We start from the raw sequence: 20,270 nt of genomic DNA on the forward strand, positions 1-20,270 counted from the left end.
TAAAAAATTCATGTTAAGCGTAACAAATTAATCTAATGATAGCTCAAGTAAGCACAGATTGGCCATGGTCAAGGTTAACACTAACATAAAGAATTATCAACTCAGCTCATGGTGTTGAACTGTTGGATAATGAAGGCAAGTAGATTGGAACCAACATATTTGGATAGTTTTGGTAGATGCAGGTTACTTTTGGAGATATCACAAAATGCTGGAGTAACTCAGCGGGTCAGGCACCATTTCTGGAGAGAAGGAATGTGTGACGTTTCGGGTCGAGACCCTTCTTCAGACTGATGTCAGGGGGGACGGGACAAAGAACGGATATAGGTGGAGATAGGAAGACAGTGGGAGAAATGGGAAGGGGGAGGGGAAGGGAGGGACAGAGGAGCTATCCAAAGTTAGAGAAGTCAATGTTCATACCGCTGGGCTGTAAGCTGCCCAAGCGAAATATGAAGTGCTGTTCCTCCAATCTGCGGTGGGCCTCGCTATGACATTGGAGGAGGCCCACCTCCAGTTTTTCTTTTGGAGAGATGAATAATGGCCAAGTGGATTTGGACATCAGTATCTATTTCATGATTTAATAAATTGACATAATTTCACCTGAGCAGCATCTTTTCGAGTTATAGATTTTTCTAAAACCTTTCCTGTGACATTCCACACCTAAATGCGATACTATATGGACCTACAATGTAATGTGTTAACGCTCTATTTAAGTACTGCTGCCAATACTCTCTCGATATGGAAAATATATTGCCTTCTTTTCAAAGCCTTCGTTAGTTCTCCGCCTTGCTGTTACATTTATGTTGCTGATTTTCTCTTCCAAGCCTCAATAATTAGTCATTTTCAATATTACTTTTCATTTACAGTCTTTTGTTCCATTACACAGTAGATGTGAAACTTTCTGAAAAACATAATTTGTACAGTGCATAACTTATACAGTTGGGAGTGGTCATTCAGCCACATAAATTAATGATGGTACTTTCAAAGAGCATTGCAATTAGTGTCTCTCTACATGCTTTCCTATATCCCTACATTTTATTTCTCTGGCAGAGTACAATATATTTTCTGATACATATTTGGTATCCATAACCATTGCCCACACACCAAAAGACAATAGACAATAGGTGCAGGAGTAGGCCATTCGGCCCTTCAAGCCAGCACCACCATCCAATGTGATCATGGCTGATCATTCTCAATCAGTACCCCGTTCCTGCCTTCTCCCCATACCCACTGACTCCGCTATCCTTAAGAGCTCTATCTAGATCTCTCTTGAATGCATTCAGAGAATTGGCCTCCACTGCTTTCTGAGGCAGTGAATTCCACAGATTTCCAACTCTCTGACTGAAAAAGTTTTTCCTCATTTCCGTTTTAAATGGCCTACCCCTTATTCTTAAACTGTGGCCCCTGGTTCTGGACTCCCCCAACATTGGGAACATGTTTCCTGCCTCTAACGTGTCCAACCCCTTAATAATCCTATATGTTTTGATAAGATCCCCTCTTATCCTTCCATATTCCAGTGTATACAAGCTTAGCCGCTCCAGTCTTTCAACATATGATAGTCTCGCCATTCCGGGAATTAACCTAGTAAACCTACGCTGCACGCCCTCAATAGCAAGAATATCCTTCCTCAAATTTCGAGATCAAAACTGCACACAGTACTCCAAGTGCGGTCTCACTAGGGGCCTATACAACTGCAGAAGGACCTCTTTGCTCCTAACATCAAACATTCCTTCTCATGGGATGTACTTGAGCAGGTCAAACTTAACAATCCATTGCATAAAGTAGTCTTTCCTCATGTTGACTTTGATTCATTTGAGAAACACTCTTAAATCAGCTCCCTCTGGTTACTGACTTTTCACCTGGAAACTGATTCTTTATTTTCAATCTAGTTAAGTTGAGATAAGATTCTTGACACTCGCACAAATACAGTGAAGTACAAATACAATGAGAAATTTTGCTTGCAGCAGCATCTCAAGCAGATAAACTCAGACAACACACACACAAGAAAAAACAGAATTATACATTAAATTCACATAAATTCTGCAAGATAGTGAAAAGAAAAGAAGACAGAGCAAAACAGAAGGGTGTTAGTGCAATGCACAATTAGAAAAAACAAGGCCATAGAAACATAGAAAATAGGTGCAGGAGTAGGCCATTCGGCCCTTCAGCCCTGCGAGCCTGCACCACCATTCAATATGATCATGGCTGATCATCCAACTCAGTATCCCGTATCTGCCTTCTCTCCATACCCCCTGATACCTTTAGCCACAAGGGCCACATCTAACTCCCTCTTAAATATAGCCAATAAACTGGCCTCAACTATCTTCTGTGGCAGAGAATTCCACAGATTCACCACTCTGTGTGAAAAAAAACTTTCTCATCTCGGTCCTAAAAGACTTCCCCCTTATCCTTAAACTGTGACCCCTTGTCCTGGACTTCCCCAACATCGGGAACAATCTTCCTGCATCTAGCCTGTCCAACCCCTTAAGAATTTTGTACGTTTCTATAAGATCCCCCCTCAATCTTCTAAATTCCAGCGAGTACAAGCCGAGTCTATCCAGTCTTTCTTCATATGAAAGTCCTGCCATCCCAGGAATCAATCTGGTGAACCTTCTCTGTACGCCCTCTATGGCAAGAATGTCTTTCCTCAGATTAGGGGTAGTGCAAGAAGTGCATGAAGTGGTCCATAGCGTTCCGCTTGTCGAGGTATGATTAAGGTTGTGCACGTCGATACAAGATGTGCAACTTTCAGCTTCTGAACCATGTTAGCAATGAGACAAGGGCTTTACCTGGAAGGTGGGCATCCTTGATGATGGATGTCTTCCTGAGGCAGGATCTCATGTAGATGTTTTCAATGGTGGAGAGGGATGAGCCTGTGATTGACCGGGCTGAGTCTACCACTTTCTGCATCAGAAACGCTTGCGTTCCTGTGCGTGGGAATTGCTGCATCAGACCATGACTTAACCAGTTTCTATCTATTTCATAATTTTAACGTCTCCATCAAATCCAGTCTTTGTCTTCTTTGCTCTGAGGAGAGCAACTCCTAGTAAAACAACTACAGTTTAGCTGCAACTGCTCTCTACACTGGAGACATTTTAACTTTGTTAGCAACAGGACTCGAAGTAAGCATTTGTCAGAACAAATGAAAGCACATGTAGCTACCTCAGTCCAATCCGTATTGGTGCAATAACCCCTGGAAACAATCGCATAGCTTTATTCTTAACATAGTTGAAGTTCCAATCAATTTTGTTCATTTGAGCCACCCAGTATTAGAATCAAATCTACCATCTCAGATTCATGCCAATATCCGACAATATGTTGCACTATAAATATAAATAAATAAAACTAACATAGAAAATAGGTGCAGGAGTAGGCCATTCGGCCCTTTGAGCCAGCGCCGCCAATCAATGTGATCTTGGCTGATAATCCAGAATCAGTACCCTGTTCCTGCCCTCTCCCCAAATCTCTTGATTCTGTTAGCCCGAAGAGCTGCGTATATCCAACACTCTCTTTGAAACATCCAGTGAATTGGCCTCCGCTGCCTTCTGTGGCAGAGAATTCCACTGATCCACAACTCTCTGGATGATAAGGTTTTTCCTCATCTCAGTCCTAAATGGCCTACCCCTTATTCTTAAACTGTGACCCCTGGTTCTGGACTCCCCCAACATCGGGGACATTTTTCCTGCAGATAACTACGGATAATGTCTCCCCTAGCTACCTTATCTATTTCTAATCTATTTCACAAAATGCTGGAGTAACTCAGCAGGTCAGGCAGCATCTCAGGAGAGAAGGAATGGGTGACGTTTCGGGTCGAGACCCTTCTTCAGACTGATGTCGGGGGGCGGGTAAAAGGAAGGATATAGGTGGAGACAGGAAGATAGAGGGAGAACTGGGAAGGGGGAGGGGAAGAGAGGGACAGAGGAACTATCTAAAGTTGGAGAAGTCAATGTTCATACCGCTGGGCTGCAAGCAAAATATGAGGTGCTGTTCCTCCAATTTCCGGTGGGCCTCACTATGGCACTGGAGGAGGCCCATGACAGAAAGGTCAGACTGGGAGTGGGAGGGGGAGTTGAAGTGCTCAGCCACCGGGAGATCAGGTTGGTTAAGGCAGACTGAGCGAAGGTATTGAGCAAAACGATCGCCGAGCCTGCGTTTGGTTTCGCCGATGTAAAGAAGTTGCCATCTAGAGCAGCGGATGCAATAGATGAGGTTGGAGGAGGTGCAGGTGAACCTCTATCTCACCTGGAAAGACTGTTTGGGTCCTTGGATAGAGTTGAGGGGGGAGGTAAAGGGACAGGTGTTGCATCTCGTGCGGTTGCAGGGGAAAGTGCCCGGGGATGGGGTGGTTTGGGTAGGAAGGGACGAGTGGACCAGGGAGTTACAGAGGGAACGGTCTCTGCGGAACGCAGAAAGGGGAGGGGATGGGAAGATGTTGCCAGTAGTGGGGATATCTATTTCTAATCTCCTCTTCATAAGATTGCTCTGTGAATACCAAGTGGTACCAAGACGAACAGTGCTGTAGCTCAGAGCCATAGTAGAAACTAGGTTGAGAACATCCGAGTTTATACTATTTAAAGATTGCCAGAGAACATGACCTTCCATCCCACTAGTCTGGGAGTACTATTTAAAAAAAAATTCTAATCTAATCCAAACTAATCAGAACAGGATGCTCATTATTTAATAGACAACTATCAGAAAACCTTTGTGATATTCTAAAGACCAACTATATATCATGGTTTAAGCTGCAGGACTGACAGTGAATTCATTTCAATTGAATAAACCATTGACAATTGATTGTCAGCGCATTGAGATCAATGTAGAATCTAGTTTAATCTGATGGCAAACACTTTCATTTCTGCATTCCTTGATACCCTGCATTCTATCATTCTCTGACTAACAGACACTGCCGAAATGTAAATGTCACTAAAACTAAGTCAATCTGAGCAAGTGGTGAAAGTGTGGAATTCTCTGCCTCAGAAGGCAGTGGAGGCCAGTTCGTTGGATGCTTTCAAGAGAGAGCTGGATAGAGCTCTTAAGGATAGCGGAGTGAGGGGGTATGGGGAGAAGGCAGGAACGGGGTACTGATTGAGAGTGATCAGCCATGATCGCATTGAATGGCGGTGCTGGCTCGAAGGGCTGAATGGCCTACTCCTGCACCTATTGTCTATTGTCTATTGTCTATTGAAATGGAAATTTTAATGAAAATGAACATTAAAATCAGTTTTAAGACCCTTTTTGCTGCGTTGTGCATTGAATGTCCTTGTTTGATTTGATGTGATGATATACATTGTACTGTGCTTCAAGCTGAGAGAGGGGTGTGCAGAAGAATGGAACATATCAGTTCAGTTTGCATCCATGGATGTTGATTGCCTCCTGTTTGTTTTTACTCCTCTTTCGTATGTTTTTCTTGAGCAGGCCTTGCCTGTGCCATCAATCCACTACCCGCGCCGTTGTGTTTGGCTGCCTGCCACTGTATGTTTCTTTTTTTTTTCCTAGTCAGATGTGCAGCACTTTGGTCAACGTGGGTTGTTTTTAAATGTGCTATACAAATAAATTGACTTGACTTGACTTGACCCATGCGTACCCAACCTGTTCGGAAATTGCCAATCAATCTTAGGATTCAATTCTCCAGCAGTTTCACTCTCTTTTTTTGATGAAATCATTAAGAATAGTACTTACCAGGCTATCTTTGCTTGGAACATATTAAAGTTAAACCAATCCCACACGGATTCAGGAACTGGTTACAATAATCTGCATCAAAACCCGCCTGATGGAGATATACCATCCGACACCACAGGTGAGTTGTCTGCTTCTCTGATCGCTGCCTTTCATGGTGATCGATGAAGAAGTACCAGCGGTTGGCAAACGTCATTGGAATTTTGCGGGGCAACACAATTGCACAACTGGTGGAGCTGCTGCCACACAGCACCAGAGACCCAGGTTCGATCCTGGCCTCAGGTGTTGTCTCTGAGTTTATACATTATCCCAGTGACTGCATGGGCTTTCCTCTGGGTGCTCTGGTTTCCTACATCCCAAAGATGTGCGGGCTTGTGGGTTAAATGTCCTCTGTAGACAATAGACAATAGACAATAGGTGCGGGAGTAGGCCATTCGGCCCTTTGAGCCAGCACCACCATTCAATGTGATCATGGCTGATCATCCACAATCAGTACCCCGTTCCTGCCTTCTCCCCATACCCCCTGACTCCGCTATCATTAAGAGCTATTTCTAACTCTCTCTTGAACGCATCCAGAGAATTGGCCTCCACTGCCTTCTGAGGCAGAGCATTCCACAGATTTACAACACTCTGAATGAAAAAACATTTCCTCATCTCCGTTCTAAATGGCCTACCCCTTATTCTTAAACTCTGGACCCTGGTTCTGGACTCCCCTAACATTGGGATCATGTTTCCCGCCTCTAGCGTGTCCAATCCCTTAATAATTTTATATAACATATAACAACTACAGCACGGAAACAGGCCCGTTCGGCCCTACCAGTCCACGCCGACCACTCTCTCTGACCTAGTCTCATCTACCTGCTCTCAGACCATAACCCTCCAATCCCCTCTCATCCATATACCTATCCAACTTACTCTTAAATAATAAAATCGAGCCTGCCTCCACCACTTCCACCGGAAGCCCATTCCATACAGCCACCACCTTCTGAGTAAAGAAGTTACCCCTCATGTTACCCCTAAACTTTTGTCCCTCAATTCTAAAGTTATGTCCCCTTGTTGGAATCTTCCCCACTCTCAAGGGGAGAAGCCTACCCACATCAACTCTGTCCGTCCCTCTTAAAATTTTAAAAACCTCTATCAAGTCCCCCCTCAACCTTCTACGCTCCAAAGAATAAAGACCCAACCTGTTCAACCTCTCTCTGTAGCTTAAGTGCTGAAACCCAGGCAACATTCTAGTAAATCTCCTCTGTACCCTCTCCATTTTGTCGACATCCTTCCTATAATTTGGCGACCAGAACTGCACACCATACTCCAGATTCGGCCTCACCAATGCCCTGTACAATTTTAACATTACATCCCAACTTCTATATTCGATGCTCTGATTTATAAAGGCAAGCATACCAAACGCCTTCTTCACCACCCTATCCACATGAGATTCCACCTTCAGGGAACAATGCACAGTTATTCCCAGATCCCTCTGTTCCACTGCATTCCTCAATTCCCTACCATTTACCCTGTACGTCCTATTTTGATTTGTCCTACCAAAATGCAGCACCTCACACTTATCAGCATTAAACGCCATCTGCCATCTTTCAGCCCACCCTTCCAAAAGGCCCAAGTCTCTCTGTAGACTTTGAAACTCCACTTCATTATTAACTACACCACCTATCTTAGTATCATCTGCATATTTACTAATCCAATTTGCCACACCATCATCCAGATCATTAATGTAAATGACAAACAACAGTGGACCCAACACAGTGGACCCTTGGGGTACTCCACTGGACACTGGCCTCCAACCTGACATACAGTTGTCAACCATTACCCTCTGGTATCTCCCATTCAGCCATTGTTCAATCCATCTTGCAATCTCACTATTAATACCCAATGATTTAACCTTCTTAATCAACCTTCCATGTGGAACCATTATTATAAATGAATAATTCCTTAATAATCTATAATCTATAATCCCTTAATAATCTATAAAATGTCCCTATTTGTAGGGAGTGGATGAGAAAGTGGGACAAAGTATAGAACTAGTGTGAACTGGTGATTAATGGTTGGCGTGGTCTTGGTGGCCTGAAAGGCCTGTTTCCACGCTATATCTTTCAATCAATCAAAAAAAATGTAAATCTAACATATCCCAATTCATCCACGAGGATTCTGCCTGGGTACCAGAAAGATAAACCATTTCCGAAACATCTCGGTTTTATTCCATCTGCAGAAAATGGAATAAATGGCATCACCCATTGGATTCCAATCTAGCATTAGAAAGAGGGAAGGTTAAAGCTTGGAGCGCGAGGTTAATGATTTTACAAAGTGCTTCTTTTTATGACGGTTTTTTCGCTCTTTCAGCTTCACTAACAGAAATAGTACATTGTTTGAATTCTCCCACACAGTACCTCCCATCTTAATAAATGAAAGCATATGCTGAAGCAAATTAGTTCTGGGATTTATAGTCTCAGAACATAGAATATAGAAAAGGATAGTAGAGAAACAGGCCCTTTGACACGGATAGGGCGGCACGGTGGCGCAGTGGTAGAGTTGCTGCCTTACAGCGAATGCAGCGCCGGAGACTCAGGTTCGATCCTGACTACGGGCGCCGTCTGTACGGAGTTTGTACGTTCTCCCCGTGACCTGCGTTGGTTTTCTCCGAGATCTTCGGTTTCCTCCCACACTCCAAAGACGTACAGGTATGTAGGTTAATTGGCGGGGCAAATGTAATAAAAAAATTGTCCCTAGAGTGTGTAGGATAGTGTTAATGTGCGGGGATCGCTGGGCGGCGCGGACCCGGTGGGCCGAAGGGCCTGTTTCCGCGCTGTATCTCTAAAATCTAAAAAAAACTATTTCCATGCCAAGTTTCAATTGCATAGTAGTCTGCACAAGGTCTATATTGCTCAAATCATTAGGGTCAAGCAGCATTCAAGGAGGACATGGATAAGTGACAATTCAGATCAGGATGCTTCATCAGCATGAAGAAGGGTCCCAACCCAAAATGCCGCCCTATCCATGTCCTCCAAAGATGTTGCCTGACCCGCTAGGTTACTTCAGCTCTTTGTAGTTTTTTTGGTAAACCAGCATCTGCAGTTCCTTGCAATTCTCGGTTTTTGTTTATATGTCTGTCTAAATGCCCCTTAAACCTTGCTGTAGTATCTGGTTCCATCACCTTCCCTGGCAGCATTTAACGTGTTCCAAGCACCTCTCACCCTCGGTTAAAAAAAAACCTGCAAAGTAAATCTCATTCAAACATTCCCCCTTTCACCTTAAAGTTGAGCCCTAAAGAAGATGAAGAATGGCCAGCAACAACTCTCAAGGCAGATGTCAAGGCAGGAATCATGCAACTTGTCTTCCTAGGCTGCTGTCTCCCAGCCCATTTTGTTTTCAACCTTCTTTGATTTATTTTTGATTCCTCATAACGGGAAACCGACTGTAGCTGGAGAGAGCAAGAGAGTTAATGGGGGACAGGTCATTCCAGTTAACAAAAGAAGGATTAAAAGCTTTAATGAAAATGGAACTGTTCATTATTTAAACTGAGTTCAAATTCTCAGACATTGTGGTGGATAATTAGCCTTAACATTTCACAGCCGGTAAGAAAAACAGATGGCCATTGAGAGATATCCTCCCAGCTACCTGTTCTATCAATATATGCTGCACTCAGCTTTTTTGTCACTTTTTTTCTTTGACTTCTGGCATTTCGATTGGTTCTGTGTGTCTTCAAAGCTCAGGAGACATTAAAGAGATTCCGAGGAATCACAAAACCTCACAACACCAAAGGAATCTATTCAGCTTTTCATTCTTGCAGCTTTGACAGATCATCTCAATTAGCCCCACTTTCCCGTTCTTCCTCCTGCGTCTCGATGTTTTCTCGGTTTTAAAGATCTGTGGATAAAAGTTCCTTGATGTCACCTGAATGAGAACACATTGCTAATGACTCGGCTAATTCCATGGAACACTCGGTAATGCTCGATTCGGCCAACAACTCTCGGAGAAATAAGTGGGTTCACTCCTGAACACGAGACACAAAACAAATCAAGATAGATTAGCAAAACAACTTGGCAGAGAGAATAAAAATAATTTCCTGCTGATTAAACTGTGAGGGAATATGCAGTTCATGGGAGCAAACCAATTATTTCCTCACAGTAGATGGACACAAAATGCTGGAGTAACTCAACGGGACAGGCAGCATCTCTGGAGAGAAGGGATGGGTGACGTTTCGGGTCGAGACCCTTCTTCAGTCTGAAGTGCTGCAGATGCTCGAAACGTCACCCATTCCTTCTCTCCGGAGATGCTGCCTGTCCCGCTGAGTTACTCCTGCATTTTGTGTCTATCTTCGGATTAAACCAGCATCTGCAGTTCCTTCCTACACATTTCTTCACAGTCTTTTGATCTATTTGCTTGGTTTAAAAGCAATGATTTGGTGTGGTCAGCTCCAGAGACCTCTATTTGCTCCTAACCTCCGGTGCTGTTTGTGCAGAGTTTCCACCCTCTCTGTGTGTTTGCACAGGTTTCCTTGCACATCCCACAACATAGGGGTTGCTAAGCTAATTGGCGATTATAAATTCTCCTTAATGTGGATGAGTGGTAGAATTTAAAGGGATGGGGATTGTTTATTGGAAATTGAGTAATTACAATGGGTGAGTGTGGGATTAATACAAAAATGGGTGCTTGATTGTTGTGGTTGACTCAATGGACCAAAGAGGCTGTTCCTGTGCCACATATTTCTTGATTCGAAGACATGTTATTGAATATACCGTGACTCGATAAAACATGCTTTACATAGAGCCACAGAGTGATACAGCGTGGAAACAGGCCCCTTGGCCCAACTTGCTCACATCGGCCAACATGTCCCAGCTCCACTAGTCCCACCTGCCTGCGACTTTTTTGGCCCATATCCCTCCAAACCTGTCCTGTGCATGCACCTGTCTATCTGTTTCTACGTTAACCTACAAATTATTAGACTCGCTGAATCACTTTCTGCCACCTGCTTCAGTATAATTTTCAGATTACTGCGGTTGTGGTCAGAACTTATATCTAACGTTATCAGTCTGCTTGACAAGAGAATTAGCAAGGTTGTTCCTGGTTGTAAGCTAATTGGTGTATAGCGAGTTTGCTGGTTTATGTTACCCTTTAGATATTGGACCGAAAAATGGTGCACTTGAGCCCATAGTGAAGGTAAAATGTTTTTTTGATGACAGTAGAACTATGATTAACGATGCCTCTTCATTATTACACTTTTGATAGTCCTTGATGTATAGTTGGACTTGATGGAATTGGTAAAGTCAGTGGTATCTTATGATATGCTACCATTATAGGCTAATAATACTCCATCTTTGCTACATTGGCTCTTTTGTGTTTTCTTTCAGTTATGGACATCACTGATATAGTGAAAGGCAAAGCAGAGAGCGATGAAGAGAAGCATCATTTTATACCTTTCCATCCGTGAGTCCATCTCATGAATTTCTTGGCTTCAGTGTGCGTGGGCAGTCATCCGTTAGTTTTGAAAGGATAGTAATCGAAGGGATGTTTTCATAATCATACCTTTTTGTACAAGGCATCAAATGTAATGATTTGTTTGGGTCAATGGTTGTTATTAGCAATGCCAGTCCTTTACAAAAAAAAATCCCGTTAGTCTCTTACTTCCAGTGAGATCAGTCTGAACGTTTCTGAAGTCACTCTGAAGAAAATCCTCCCACAATACCAATGAACTCAAAATAATTGAAACCAAGAGACATCTTGCCTTGGTCTTTCAAAGTTTCCAACCATAAATGATATGTATAATTCTATCAAAATGGTGTAAACATCAGAAAATCCAAAACAACTTTCTGGAAATATATTTGGATATCCTGTCATATTGATTTTAATTATCATTGTTAGACACAAAATGCTGGAGTAACTCAACGGGTCAGACAGCATCCCGGAAGATAAGGAATGGGTACCGTTTCGGGTCGGGACCCTTCTTCAGACTGATGTCAGGGGAGGGGGCGGGACAAAGATAGGATGTAGTTGGAGACAGGAAGACTAGTGGGAGAACTGGGAAGGGGGAGGGGAAAGAGAGGGACAGAGGAACTATCTGAAATTGGAGAAGTCAATGTTCATACTGCTGGGGTGTAAAGTGCCCAAGCGAAATATGAGATGCTGTTTCTCCAATTTGCGCTGGGCCTCACTCTGACAATGGAGGAGGCCCAGGACAGAAAGGTCAGATGGGAATGGGAGGGGGGGGGGGGTTGAAGTGCTGAGCCACCAGGAGATCAGGTTGGTTGAGGTGGATCGAGCGAAAGTGTTGAGCGAAATTCAATTATCATTGTGGTTAATTGTTAGGGAAAAAAATTTCATGAGATATTTAATTCTAATTTGAAATTATATTTTTCGATGTCTCCAATTAAACTATGTCAGACGCTTTGGTGAAATAATTTTTCATCATTGAAAGAGGAGTCACACTTTAATTCCAAAAGGATAGGAAATCAAGAATAATTTTGCGATTGTATAATATTTTCAAAAACAAATCTTGAATTATTCCAAAGCACTTCAACACAATTTACTTTGAAAGTGATCTTTGTTACGTAAATACATGCACCAGTCAATTTGCACACAGAGATAGCCCATAAAAAGCAAATTACATCAAGAACAAGGTCGACACAAAATGCTGGAGTAACTCAGCAGGACAGGCAGCATCTCTTGAGAGAAGGAATGGGTGACGTTTCGGGTCGAGACCCTTCTTCAGACCAAGGTCATTTGTTAATGGCGGTGTTGGTTAAAGTAGAAATGCTCTCCAGAAGAGATAGAAAATATCTTGTTCCTTTGCAATACCAATGTTGCTTCTACACACAAAATGCTGGGGTAACTCAGCAGGTCAGGCAGCATCTCGGGAGAGAAGGAATGTTTCCCCATTCCTTCTCTCCTGAGATGCTGCCTGACCTGCTGAGTTACTCCAGCATTTTGTGAATAAAAACCTTCGATTTGTACCAGCATCTGCAGTTATGTTCTTATACTAATGTATCTTCTACACATCAGTTAACAAAAAAGCAGCATAGCATCCTGCACAAATGTCTTAAAGACTCAGGAAACAACTCAAGTTCTGCACTCTGACATAAGGTTTGTGTCAATAACCACATGACTGAGAGTTTGGAGTGTGGCCAATTAAGTGGACTTGACAGGATGTGATTTTGCAGAGTAATGCAGTTGGTAAGAGGATCACTAATTATAATGCAAAGCGACGAGGCTTGAGGTGTGACCTATGATGCAGGGACTTCGGCTGGCCGGGGCAAGACTTGGTCGGTGGATAGGAGTGGAGGTGATGCAGTGTTTCTTGGACTTAGCTTCAACGCCTGTATGCAAGAAAGCAAAAAACAACTGCACTTATTTCTGCCTGGTTACCATTCAATCTTCACGATTAAGTGGTGGAACTTATTAGGCTTCTTTTTGTCATAGTGGTGATGTGGTTGTTGATCACACTAAACGCTCAGAGTTTTGAACCATTGCTGGAGAGACATGTGCTTAAATTCCACCATGGGAAATTAATAAATCTGAAAATGAGAAAAAAATAGTTTCAATACCAATCGGAATGAAACTCCCAGCTGCAGGCAAACATCTCATCTAGTCCACAGTTGTCTTTGGGTGAAAGGAAATGAGCCATATTCACCCAGTTTGGTCTCCAAGTTGTCTCCAGATGTGGCTATTAACAGCTGGCAAAATGAGAAGGCAGATACTGATCACATGCAGACTGGCATTGCCCGCGTTATCCAAGCCTCATGGACAATGGAATAAAACAAAGATCTCTAGGCATTCATTGTCCACAGACTTCCATGGAGAATAAGCTTGAGGATGTCAAGAGAGTCTACATTTGCTACCTGTGCCATCTTCGTCAGGAGAGATTGATACCTATTAGTGTGAGGGTGTAATGTGAGAGTGAATGTAGACAATAGACAATAGACAATAATAATAATAATAATAATACATTTTATTTATATAGCGCTTTTCATATACTCAAAGACGCTTTACAGAGATTTTGAGAACATAGGGGAAATGAATAAATAGATAAATAAGTAAATAAATAAATGAACAGAGAAAGGAGACAGAAGGTGAGGTGACACAATAGGTGCAGGAGGAGGCCATTCAGCCCTTCGAGCCATCACCGCCATTCAATGTGATCATGGCTGATCATTCTCAATCAGTACCCTGTTCCTGCCTTCTCCTCATACCCCCTGACTCCACTATCATTAAGAGCTCTATCTAGCTCTCTCTTGAAAGCATCCAGGGAATTGGCCTCCACTGCCTTCTGAGGCAGAGGATTCCACGGATTTGCAACTCTGAGTGAAAATGTTTTTCCTCATCTCCATTCTAAATGGCCTACCCCTTATTCTTAAAATGTGGCCCCTGGTTCTGGACTCCCCCAACATTGGGAGCATGTTTCCTGCCTCTAGCGTGTCCAATCCCTTAATAAACCTACAATACCACAATACCACCAGGTTTGGCTGCAGATAGCGGACCAATTTTCTCTTGATTCTCATTCAATATATTTGTGGATCGAGATGTAAATTGCTGACTTGTGTTCAAGAGCAGTAATTAGTGACTTACCTTTGGTATTAAATTATTTTGCCCATGTTTGGGAGTGTGTGTGCGTGTTGTGTAATGTGAATGTACGTGCATGTGGGCGATGCTGTTGGCAAAGAAAATTCAATCATTTTTCATTACGATGAAAAGCAAACATTATTTTTCCTCCTACACATATGCATGCATATGTAAGCTCTCATTATACTTAATTAAAAATAAATGTTCTACTAATTCAATTTCAAATTTGGGTTTGTTCTTTGAAGGGTGAAAAATTCAGATTGCAGAGATTCAATCAGTTATCCAAACCCTGAATTAATGCTGTCCAGTGGCAAGTCCTTCTCCTGTCTCCAACATGCTCTCAAGCCTTTCTCCACCCAACTGCCCCCCAATGAATCCAGCCCATCGGCCTGTCTAGTTTATCTCCATCCCCCCTGACCTCCCTCTTTCTGATGCAGAATGGTCAGTCCTCAGCAGAGGCCTTGCCTTGGTACTCCTCCTCCCACACCAAATCGAATTCCGAGCCCTGCATGGTGCTCTTTTTCCATCAGCTCTGCCTCTGAGCCCAGGGCCGTCTTAACGCATGGACCTGATGGGCACTTGCCCGGTGCCCCACGAGCATAGGGGCCCCATGCTGATCTGTGTATGTTAAGTGACTTGCAATAAATAAATACTACTTTAAAAATGTAGGTTCAATAAGTGCTTTTTTCGCAACATTTTCAATCCCTAATTGCTTCTCACAGCGATCTGTAAGTGCTTTTCGCAACAATGTAGCACCCTAAGTCCATCGCTAAGTGCTTTTCGGTAAGTGCTTTTCGCAACAATGTAGCACCCTAAGTTCATCGCTAAGTGCTTTTCGGTAAGTGCTTTTCGCCGGCACGACAGGGGGGGGGGCTGGTAGGGAAAGGGGGGTGGGGGAGAGTAACGGTAGGGGCCCCAGTACACTGCTTTGCCCGGGGGCCCATAATGCTGTAAAAACGGCCCTGTCTGAGCCGTTTTAGTTTATTTTATTTTAGAGTTACAGCATGATACAGCCCCTTCGGCCCGCTGAGTCTGAGATAACCAGCGATCCCCACATACCAGCGCTCCCCTGCACACAGGTTCAATTTACAATTTTACCGAAGCCAATTAACCTACAAATTGTATGTCTTTGGAGTGTGGGAGGAAACCGGACCACGAGTCCCAGAGAGAAAGTACATACTCAGTACAGACAGCACCCGTAGTCAGGATCGAATCCGGATCCCTGGCACTGTAAGGCAGCCTCTCTACTGCTGCGCCACCATGCCGCCCAGGCAAGGAGTCCTCACCGCCCGATGACCCCTTCTCCCATCTCCAACTGTGTAAGAATCTGAAGAAGGGTCCTGACCTGAAACGTCACATATCCATGCTCTCCTGACATGCTGCCTGACCCACTGAGCTACTCATCCAGCATGGTCCATCAAACAATCCAGCATTCCAGCCCCCTTCCACACCCCCCTGGGAAAGCAATAGACAATAGACAATAGGTGCAGTAGTAGGCCATTCGGCCCTTCGAGCCAGCACCGCCATTCAATGTGATCATGGCTGATCATTCTCAATCAGTACCCCGTTCCTGCCTTCTCCCCATACCCCCTGACTCCGCTATCCTTAAGAGCAGCCAACTTCATCACAGCCACTCACATCCCGCTCATTTTCCCTCCTCCCCTCTCCCATCACGCAGCAGATCTAAAAGCCTGAAAGCATGTACCACTAGATTCAAGAATAGATTCCTGCTCTTATGAGACTATTGAACTAACCTCTGATATGTTATAAATTAATTCCTGATCTCTCAGTCTACCTCGGTGTGACCCTTGCACTTTTTTTTTTTTTTTTTTTTTTTTGGGGACAAAGACCCAGCATTTATTAATTTGCTTCTGTACTTCACAATTTGAGATTTGTAATAGAAAAAATCACATGTGGTTAAAGTGCACATCGTCATATTCTATTAAAGGGTATTTTTATACATTTTGCTTTCACCATGTACAAATTACAGCTGTGTTTATACATAGTCCCCCCATTTCAGGGCACCATAATGTTTGGGACACATGACTTAACAGGCGTTTGTAATTGCTAAGGTGTGTTTAAATGCCTCTTTAATGCAGGTATAAGAGAGCTCTCAGCACCTAGTCTTTCCTCCAGTCTTTCCATCACCTTTGGAAACTTTTATTGCGGTTTATCAATATGAGGACCAAAGTTGTGCCAATGAAGTCAAAGAAGCCATTATGAGACTGAGAAACACGAATAAAACTGTTACTTTTCTTTTGTATCTGCACTTTGTCTGAAGCTGTAAACTACATTCTGCACTCTGTTTCCTTTCTCTTTTTGCCCTACCTGTTGTTATCATGTATGGTATGCCTTGTCTGGATAGCATAGGAAAGTAACTGGAAATGCTGGTACAAATCTAAGGTATTTATTCACAAAATGCTGGAGTAACTCAGCAGGTCAGGCAGCATCTCAGGAGACAATAGACAATAGACAATAGGTGCAGGAGTAGGCCATTCAGCCCTTCGAGCCAGCACCGCCATTCAATGCGATCATGGCTGATCACTATCAATCAGTACCCCGTTCCTGCCTTCTCCCCATACCCCCTCACTCCGCTATCCTTAAGAGCTCTATCCAGCTCTCTCTTGAAAGCATCCAACGAACTGGCCTCCACTGCCTTCTGAGGCAGAGAATTCCACACCTTCACCACCCTCTGACTGAAAAAGTTCTTCCTCATCTCCGTTCTAAATGGCCTACCCCTTATTCTCAAACTGTGGCCCCTTGTTCTGGACTCCCCCAACATTGGGAACATGTTATCTGCCTCTAATGTGTCCAATCCCCTAATTATCTTATATGTTTCAATAAGATCCCCCCTCATCCTTCTAAAGGGTGACGTTTCGGGTTGAAAGAAGGGTCTCGACCCGAAACGTCACCCATTCCTTCTCTCCTGAGATGCTGCCTGGCCTGCTGAAAATAAATGACATTTATTTTGTAAATAAATGTCTGGATAGCATGCTAAACGAAGCTGTTCACTATATATTGGTCCATGCGTCAATAATAAACAACACCAATACATCCTGGTGTAAAAAAAAACAATCCCTTTCTCCCGTTTCACTCGAGAGTTAAGAGCAAGTGTTAGGTCATCATGTTACACCTGTACAAGACGTTGGTGAGACCACAGGTGGAATATGGTGTGCAGTTATGTTCATCGCACTATAGGAAGATTTTGATTTAGCCTGAGGGGAACAGATAAAATGCACAAGGATATTTCTTCCATGAGTGGGCTTGTAACATGAGGAAACTGGATAGGGTGGGATGGTTTTCTTTGGAGTGAAGGATGCTGAAGAGTGAGCTGATCGAGATGTATAGAAAGATGAGAAGCATGGAGAAGGTGATGGTCACAGTCTTTGTTCCAGGGCATCTAAAACTTGAGGGCATCAGTTTAAGGTGAGATGGGAAAGTTTTAAAAGAAGCACAGGAGGTAGAATTTTCACATGGAGGATGGTGGGTACATGGAATGAGCTGCCTGATGAAGTGGTTAAGGCAGGCACAGCTACAACATTGAAATGCCATTTCGACAGGTACATGGATAGGAAAGGTTTCGAGAGATATGCGCCAAATGCAGACAAATGCAGACTAGTTTAGGAAGGCACCCTGATGGCATAGATGCGTTGAGGCAAAGGGGTTGTTTCCGTGCTGTATAAGAAACAGAGAAACATAGAAAAATAGGTGCAGGCCATTCAATATGATCATGGCAGATCATCTAAAATCAGTATACGTACACTGCGGCTGCACTGCCCAGGCAGCTGCGGTGTACCTGCAGTCCGTCTGCCTTTGTGTTTTTATGTTGTTTTTTTGTCTTGATTGTACTGTAAATGTGATGTAGTTTGTTGGGGTTGTGTACTATGGGGGGAGGAACAGGAACTGTAAATGGAAAATTGTCTCTTCCGAACAGAGACGTGACCTTTTGTTTCTGGGTCATGTCTCCGTTCATGCTGCGGCCTACCATCGGCCAAACCCCTGGAGCTGGCGGCCTCCAGCTGGGACGTGCCTTTGGAGGCTCCGGCCGCGTGGACGTCGGAAGCTCGCAGTCCCCTTGCCCTGGGTGGGGGCGACATCGGGAGCTCCGGCAGCGGCGGCGTCTTCGCCCGACCCGGATCGCAGGGCTTGGGTCGGCCCGCCGCGGACCTTTCACCGTCCACCGCGGCCTGGAACGTGGCAACTTCAACAGCCTGACCGCGGGAGAAGACGGCAGGGGAAGAGAAAATACATTCTGGCCTTCAATCACAGTGAGGAGGTGACTGGAGGAGACTCACTGTGATGGATGTTTCTTTTTGTTTGGTGTTGGTTTATGATTGTGTATGTTATTGTTTATTTTTATTGCTTATTTTTATTGCTCTTATTGTTGGACTGTGGGTAATCTTTCATTTCACTGCACATTTATGTGTATGTGACAAATAAACTTGACTATTGACTACCCCAGTCCTGCTTTTTCCCCATATCCCTTGATTCCTTTAACACGAAGAGCTAAATCTAACTCTATGACTGTGGCTCGTAACTCTATCTATTATGGGAATAAGATGCAGGAAACCTCAGGTGGAAATTCAGTGGACGATTTCTCCCGTTGAATATAACTGAACTGGGTTTGGTGATGCTGGTACCAACCTAAACATCTGAAGCATTTCGAGCTTGGACCCTTCGCATGTCTACAATAATGAACAGCAACATTTTATTTCACGGTTATCACTTTTTCGTAAACATCCACTGCACAATGTGTGAGTTTCTGAGCGATGTATCCAGGTGCCTCTACATCCACCACTTTGCATTCATGTATTGCTGTTCCTTTATCCTGTACCCATTGCATCCCAATCGTGTTCATTACCATTTTTGTTTTGCAGGTTTGTCGCAGAGAATGATTTTCTGCACTCCTTACTCAATCGAGTAATTTCCACCAAATGTGGAGATGAGAAAGGACAAGGTAATCCTTTTGATCGTGCTACTAATTCTTCCTTCCTGGGTTATTTGCACATTAGAATAAAATCGATTTATGTGTTGTTAATATCTGTCTGCAAGCTAGTCCCTCTGCTTCCAGTGGCAATGACTCAAGGAAGTGGTCTGCATGTTGGGCTAGATTCAAGCAGCTTTGTGTGTGTCGGTACACTCTGACTGCAATAATATCTAGTAGACATCAGAAGCTAGAATACGGGATATTTATTCACAAAATGCTGGAGTAACTCAGCGGGTCAGGCAGCATCTCGGGAGAGAAGGAATGGGCGACGTTTCGGGTTGAGACCCTTCTTCAGACTGATGTCAGGGGGGCGGGACAAAGGAAGGATATAGGTGGAGACAGGAAAATAGAGGGAGATCTGGGAAGGAGGAGGGGAAGAGAGGGATTATATACTTTACTGAAGATCACACAGACATGCCTCATAATGATGACACTTTGATTATTAACATATAGCACGGGGCAGCACAGTGGTGTAGCGGTAGAGATACTGCCTTACAGCGCCAAGGACCTGGGTTCGATCCTGACTACAGTTGCTTGTCTGTACGGAGTTTGTATGTTCTCCCCATGACCTGCGTGGGTTTTCTCCGAGATCTTCGGTTTCCTCCTACGCTCCAAAGACGTACAGGTTTGTAGGTTAATTGGCTTGGTATGAATGTAAATTGTCCCTAGTGGAGGATAGTGTTAAAGTGCGGGGATCGCTAGTCGGTGCGGACCCAGTGGGCTGAAGGGCCTGTTTCCGCGCTATATCTCTGAACTAAACTAAACTACATAAGCATACTACAGGACCAACACAAAGCGCGTTATGATGTTCTTTGATTAGAACTTAATAACAATGTGGTTTTCTGTTCAGATGTTATTCGGAGGTTATATCCGCATATAAATACATGTGTATGCCCCACAGAGGAATTTAAAGGCTCAAATGCTTTTATATAAAGTAAAGATGATTTGAATAAGAGTCAAAGAATTAGGGCTCAAGTTAATCTGAGATTACACCTAATTACATTATGCCAGAAGCTAGATCTGGTGAGATGTCATTCTGAAG

General features: G+C 43.7%; 1 protein-coding gene across 1 annotated transcript in view; it reads left to right on the forward strand.

The window, feature by feature from the left end:
- LOC144600250 (dedicator of cytokinesis protein 2-like) overlaps window positions 1–20,270 on the forward strand; it is a 706,150-nt gene that overhangs the window by 88,901 nt on the left and 596,979 nt on the right. Inside the window, exons 11-12 of the mRNA XM_078411810.1 lie at window positions 11,037–11,112; window positions 19,119–19,198. Of these exons, the coding sequence (XP_078267936.1) occupies window positions 11,037–11,112; window positions 19,119–19,198 (156 nt within the window). The remainder of the gene's footprint in view (window positions 1–11,036; window positions 11,113–19,118; window positions 19,199–20,270) is intronic.

The sequence above is a fragment of the Rhinoraja longicauda genome, chromosome 14, assembly GCF_053455715.1.
Source record: "Rhinoraja longicauda isolate Sanriku21f chromosome 14, sRhiLon1.1, whole genome shotgun sequence".
NCBI classification, from domain to species: domain Eukaryota; kingdom Metazoa; phylum Chordata; class Chondrichthyes; order Rajiformes; family Arhynchobatidae; genus Rhinoraja; species Rhinoraja longicauda.